Source organism: Rhipicephalus sanguineus, chromosome 7 (genome assembly GCF_013339695.2).
Source record: "Rhipicephalus sanguineus isolate Rsan-2018 chromosome 7, BIME_Rsan_1.4, whole genome shotgun sequence".
NCBI classification, from domain to species: domain Eukaryota; kingdom Metazoa; phylum Arthropoda; class Arachnida; order Ixodida; family Ixodidae; genus Rhipicephalus; species Rhipicephalus sanguineus.
Genome location: NC_051182.1, coordinates 111,879,924 through 111,885,663, shown reverse-complemented (window position 1 = coordinate 111,885,663; position 5,740 = coordinate 111,879,924). Strand labels below are relative to the sequence as shown.

Genomic DNA, 5,740 nt, shown 5'->3' with positions numbered 1-5,740 from the left:
ATAGTTCACTGTATCTTGGCCACCTTCTGTTTTCCGTCACAGGAAACAAACACCCGTCCTTTTCACTCCCTCCAGCGTGTCCATTAACAGCGCTGACTTTGCGTAAAACAAATCTTCGGTCTTCTTTGGCGTTGCGTTTTTGTCGGTTCACATTCCTCACCGGCATACTGGCTCTGGCTCGTTGTTGTTGTAGGCCACCGGCGTGCGTTGGATATTTGTCGTCTTGTCCTCAGGCTTTTTTGACAGCGGAACTGTTCCAGGGCTGGGCCTGACGGCAGACGAGTGTCCGCGTGGCACGTCACGCTCCGTTTCCCAGATACACGCATAGATCGCATAACTTCCTCGGTCGCGGACGAAGCGGTAGCCGTATGGTGAAACTGGGAAGCGCGACTCGAGCGTGAACAGGGCCTAACGTTGCTGCAGCAGGGGCGGGTGTGGCAGGGGCTGCCACAGGTCCTTTCCAGTGCATCTCTACTCAACAAATAACGTAATCACAGACACCAACACAAAATCACGCAACATCACAGACGATCTCAAGGGAAGCACAGGAGGAACGTAGCTCCGCTGATTCTGCAGATTTCACACTGGGTGGAACCGGGGTAGGTCTTGCGGACACCGTGGCTACATGCTGGGCTGTTTCCCGCGCAGACGATGTCGAGCCGGGAAGCCGACAGCTCAAACACGTTAATTCATTCTGACCAATAAATGTCTCAAGCTGGCTCAGTTAAATTGCTAAATATTCAACAGGCCTCGGTTAATCGGACACGCCAGCGCCAGCCATTGCGGCGCCGCCGAGAATGTCCCCCGAGATGAATGGCTTCCTGTCGCAGTTGTAGCGGCATCCGTAGCGAGTCCACGGGTTGTCCGAGGAATTGGCCGGCCGCAGCGTGTTCCGGAACTCGCTCTCCTTGAGGACGCTCGCCAGACGGTGCGGCATGTTTGTGATGATGCCGTCCACGTTTCTCCTGCGTAATGCGGAAACGATTTGAGCTGAGAATTCAACCTTGGCCAACTCGTGTTGTTGTCTAGGTGTGTGCCTGGCTTCCTGATCAGCTCTGGCAGCATATCGGCCGTTGCCAGAGCCTGGGGCGCATAAAGAATTTTTCTGAGGGAAGGGGGCGGGGGGTCAGATGAAGAAAAGTGGGGACTCAGCTATGGGAGGTAAGTCCTCCTCTTGGGTGTATACATTAAAAAATTCAGGAGTCCTGGCCTTATCGGGAATATGGGCGCAAGCGAAGCTTGTGTGCGCGCCTGACCTACTGCTTTCTTTCTTTCTTTCTTTCTTTCTTTCTTTCTTTCTTTCTTTCTTTCTTTCTTTCTTTCTTTCTTTCTTTCTTTCTTTCTTTCTTTCTTTCTTTCTTTCTTTCTTTCTTTCTTTCTTTCTTTCTTTCTTTCACATCGTAACAATTTTGTATCTCCATACTGGAAATCGGGCCATCATCCACGCACTTAGCATCGCAAAACTTCACTTGCTACGGGCAACAACGACGGTCACGCGTTCATATCCAGAAAACAATGAAATATGGCAGCGTGAAATGGCAAGTCACCTCGATAACCTCGAACAAACATCAGATTGCCGTATCAGAAACAGCTTATCGCCGACAAGCCCACGATCGAGGGAGCGCAAATTTTCGGAAAACGCCGAATACAGATGTGACCGGTGCAATTTCGAGGGCCGCATTTGTTTGCGCTCGCGACGCCAGGAAATTCCTGTGAGTTATAACAAGCTTTGCTTGAAAATGAAAGGAAGGGGAAGGGGGTGGGGGGGTCAGGGCCTCCGAAACTACCGCTCTGGATACTCCAGTGTCCGGAGCTAATGGCGGAATGCCACGGTATATGCGACAGTAGCAACTTACTCATGGAAACGAGATTGGTTTAAGACAGCGTTGCTATTATAACAGTGAATAACCAATATTATCCAACACTTACCGTCATCCAGTCTACTCTATAGCCACAACTAGCCAACGTTAGTGATAATTTAGGTGAAAAAAGAAGAAATACTACACAGGACTCGTTTTTCGCGCTGTAAATTAACTATGAATACCATCTCGGGTTCGATACGGTTAATGGAAGTAGCAAAATATTTTCAGACCTCTCAAATCCTGGCCGTCCAGAGGGCCCGCGCGAGGGCCGTCAGGTTTAACCTGATGGTCCCCGAGTGGGCCTAGCTAGGTGACGTTGAGTTTACTCGTGTCTATTGTGGACCGAATAAAGTTGTTTCACTCACTCACTCACTCACTCACTCACTCACTCACTCACTCACTCACTCACTCACTCACTCACTCACTCACTCACTCACTCACTCACTCACTCACTCACTCACTCACTCACTCACTCACTCACTCACTCACTCAATCGAAGAGTGATCAACTCGCGCAGCTTTCTGGTTTGTATTTTACGACTCTGAATTCTTTTTACCTGAGAGTCTGTTCTCTCGCGCCCTCGATATTTGAGTTCGAAGGCAGGCGAAATTCTTCGCACTCCACATACATTTTTTTGAAGTTGAACTCTAAGGTACCGGTACTTCATGATTGCATGTCTTTGAAATACTACGAACGCCATATTACACCACTCGTCGTTTCAAAAGCAACGTCGATCTCTTTGCGGGCTGACGCCACCCTTGCCCGTAAGGAATCAATAACATAAATGCTCGAGGTCAAAAGGCGTGCTTACGTGCCTTATTGGCCCTTTGTCATCCGCCCGGTGTAGCTTGCAGCGCACTCGACGGGACGCATGAACGGAAGAAGCACCCGACGTACCCTCGCCAACTACTCGACGTATCCCAAACTGCGGCGAGTGATTTGTGGGGCAGCAGACTCTGATTGAAAGGTCATTCGACGATTACCCGCGAAAGTGCTGAAGACCCGTTTCAGGGAAAACAAAAATTAAGCCGGAAAAGAAGATTTGTAACAAAGCCCTAGTTACGTAATCGTGTTCGTTCGAATATTTCCCGTACGGCTCATGCTGTATGGAAAGCGTAGCTACATAAATGACCGTCTAGGTATATGAGCAAAATATCTGGTGCAGATTAATATTTCGTGCGCACTTTCCGATCAGTAGAATACCGTACACACCACCTGCTTTAACAGAGCTACGTATAGACCAATCTTGTTGAAGTGAAATTGCCCGGAAACTCACGTGCGGCCTCCCATTAGACCAATCTTGTTGAAGTAAATTGCCCGGAAACTAATGTGCGGCCTTCTATTACAGACGGTTACGTCTCAATCTACAGAGACTACCGGACAGATAGAAGAAGCTTGCTATGCCTCCTAATTTCTCAGGTCCAGCCTGTCTCCGCGATGTTGAAAGGATCTCGCCATATAGCATATGTCCTTGCCAAAGAAGTTACCCCAAATTCACATTTTAAGCGCAGTTGCCAACGCTGATGGTACGTCCATCACCTGGTCTTGATGGAGTTTACTTTTGCGAGTAGCTAGGCTTTAGGAACGCTTCGTGAATTGAGTAATACGTTAAGGTTTCGCTACGTCCCTCCTTGGAAGGAGCATTCTTACACAGGCAAATCAATGCCCTTCCCGGCCCTAAAGAACCACCTCGGAATCCTATCCTGGCTGAATACTGACTGCTACGTACCTTCTTCGTACCAACATGGGAGCAATTTCTACCGACGACAGTTGACGTCTGGCACGAAGAGATTCGCAAGAACCGAGTGCCACAACCACTGCAATCTCCCAGGGCAAACCGACGTACAACTCGGCAATGCATCTGGTAGTATGTAAGCAGCTTTTGTGTACATTTAAAGCAAGAAGGTGGGACATAACAGTATTCCGCAATGACTTGGCTCCACTTTCTTACTCTGTTGCACTAGTGGGGATGGCTTAATAACGTTTTCCGAGAGTTGTGAGGCCTTACTTTAAAACAGAGGTCTCAAACTCACCTCAGTCACGAAACTTGTTCCCGCAAGGGCCAGAAGAGTGAAGAAAATTGGAGCGGGGGGGAGGGGGGGGAGGGGGGGGGTTGAACAAAATGGCACCTAAACCTGCCATTTGAACGGAACGCGTTTCCCATATTTCCCTTATGTTGTATATGGATCATTTCTGAAGGGTTTTGGAGTCGGGATTCGAGAAACTCTACGTGCTGATATCCAGAATGACTCAAATCTGGACACCGCTTCTGAAATATATAGATTTTCTTCCACGGCTGTGTTTCAACACATGATGACCCCATGGGGTGCCATACGGAAAAAAAAATCGGCAGATTCCACGCAGTGTGGGAATCGATGTAATGCGAAGCAGCCAGCAAAGAGCTAAATACATCGTCTTGTTTGTCATCGAGGCTAATGAAGTCATTCATGTCGTGACATCTAGTTCGCTATATATCGCGAGATTGTGATACATGCATGCGTGTACAATCTGGTATATGCCATGCTAATGAAACATATATTCTGGTACATGTATACGATGCGTGATCTGGCATTTATGTTAGTCACGCACTCCTGTCATGTCAATACCCATTTAGGTACATATCCAGTTAACAAAACGGCTGCGAGTGCACCGTGAGCGTGGCGTCTAAATCGTACCCTACATGACATGCATTTCATGATTTTACCACCTGTTATTTATGTTCGTCACACAGTCACGTAGACACAATACAAATTTTGGTGTATATGAAGCTAGCGAAACGGCCGCCGGCGCACCGTGAGCGTGTCACGTAAGTCATGCTTTACATGACATGCGTTTCGTTATTTCATGTTACCACCTGTTATTTGTGTTCGTCACACAGTCACGTCGAGCGATACCAAATTTGGTATATATATCAAGCTAGCGCAACGGCCGCCAGCGCACCATGAGCGTGGCACGTAAGTCATGATGTACATGACATGCCTGTCATGATTTTCATGTTAATTCCTGTTATTTGTGTTCGTCACACAGTCACGTCGCGCGATACCAATTTTGGTATATATCAAGATAGCGAAACGGCCGCGAGCGCACCATCAGCGTGGCATGTAAATCATGCTGTACATGACATGCGTGTCATGATTTTCATGTTAACTCCTGTTATTTGTGTTCGTCACACAGTTACGTCGCGAGATACCAAGTTTGGTATATATCAAGCTAGCGCAACGGCCGCCAGCGCACCATGAGCGTGGCATGTAAATCATGCTGTACATGACATGCGTGTCATGATTTTCATGTTAACTCCTGTTATTGTGTTCGTCACACAGTACGTCGCGAGATACTAATTTTGGTGTATATCAGCTAGCGAACGGCCGCCAGCGCACCATGAGCGTGGCATGTAAATCATTGCTGTACATGACAGGCGCGTCATGATTTTCATGTTAACTCCTGTTATTTGTGTTCGTCACACAGTTACGTCGCGAGATACCAAGTTTGGTGTATATCAAGCTAGCGGAACGGCCGCCAGCGGCACCATGAGCGTGGCATGTAAATCATGCGGTACATGACATTGCTGTGTCATGATTTTCATGTTAACTCCTGTTATTTTGTTCGTCACCCAGTTACGTCGCGAGATACCAAGTTTGGTGTATATCAAGCTAGCGCAACGGCCTCAGCGCACCATGAGCGTGGCCCGTAAGTCATGCTGTACATGACATGCGTGTCATGTTTTCATGTTAACTCCTGTTATTTGTGTTCGCACACAGTTACGTCGCGAGATACCAATTTTGGTGTAATATCAAGCTAGCGAAACGGCCGCAGCGCACCATGAGCGTGGCATGTAAATCATGCTGTGCATGTCATGCGTGTCAGATTTTCACGTTTTT

The 5,740-nt window shown here is 47.9% G+C and overlaps 1 protein-coding gene across 1 annotated transcript in view; it reads right to left on the bottom strand.

Moving 5' to 3' along the window:
• The window catches only part of LOC119399766 (dermonecrotic toxin SPH), a 33,163-nt gene continuing 27,423 nt past the window's right edge, over positions 1-5,740 (bottom strand). The window contains exon 9 of the mRNA XM_037666607.2: positions 1-1,128. Coding sequence (XP_037522535.2) covers positions 755-1,128 — 374 coding nt within the window. The 3' untranslated portion in view covers positions 1-754. The remainder of the gene's footprint in view (positions 1,129-5,740) is intronic.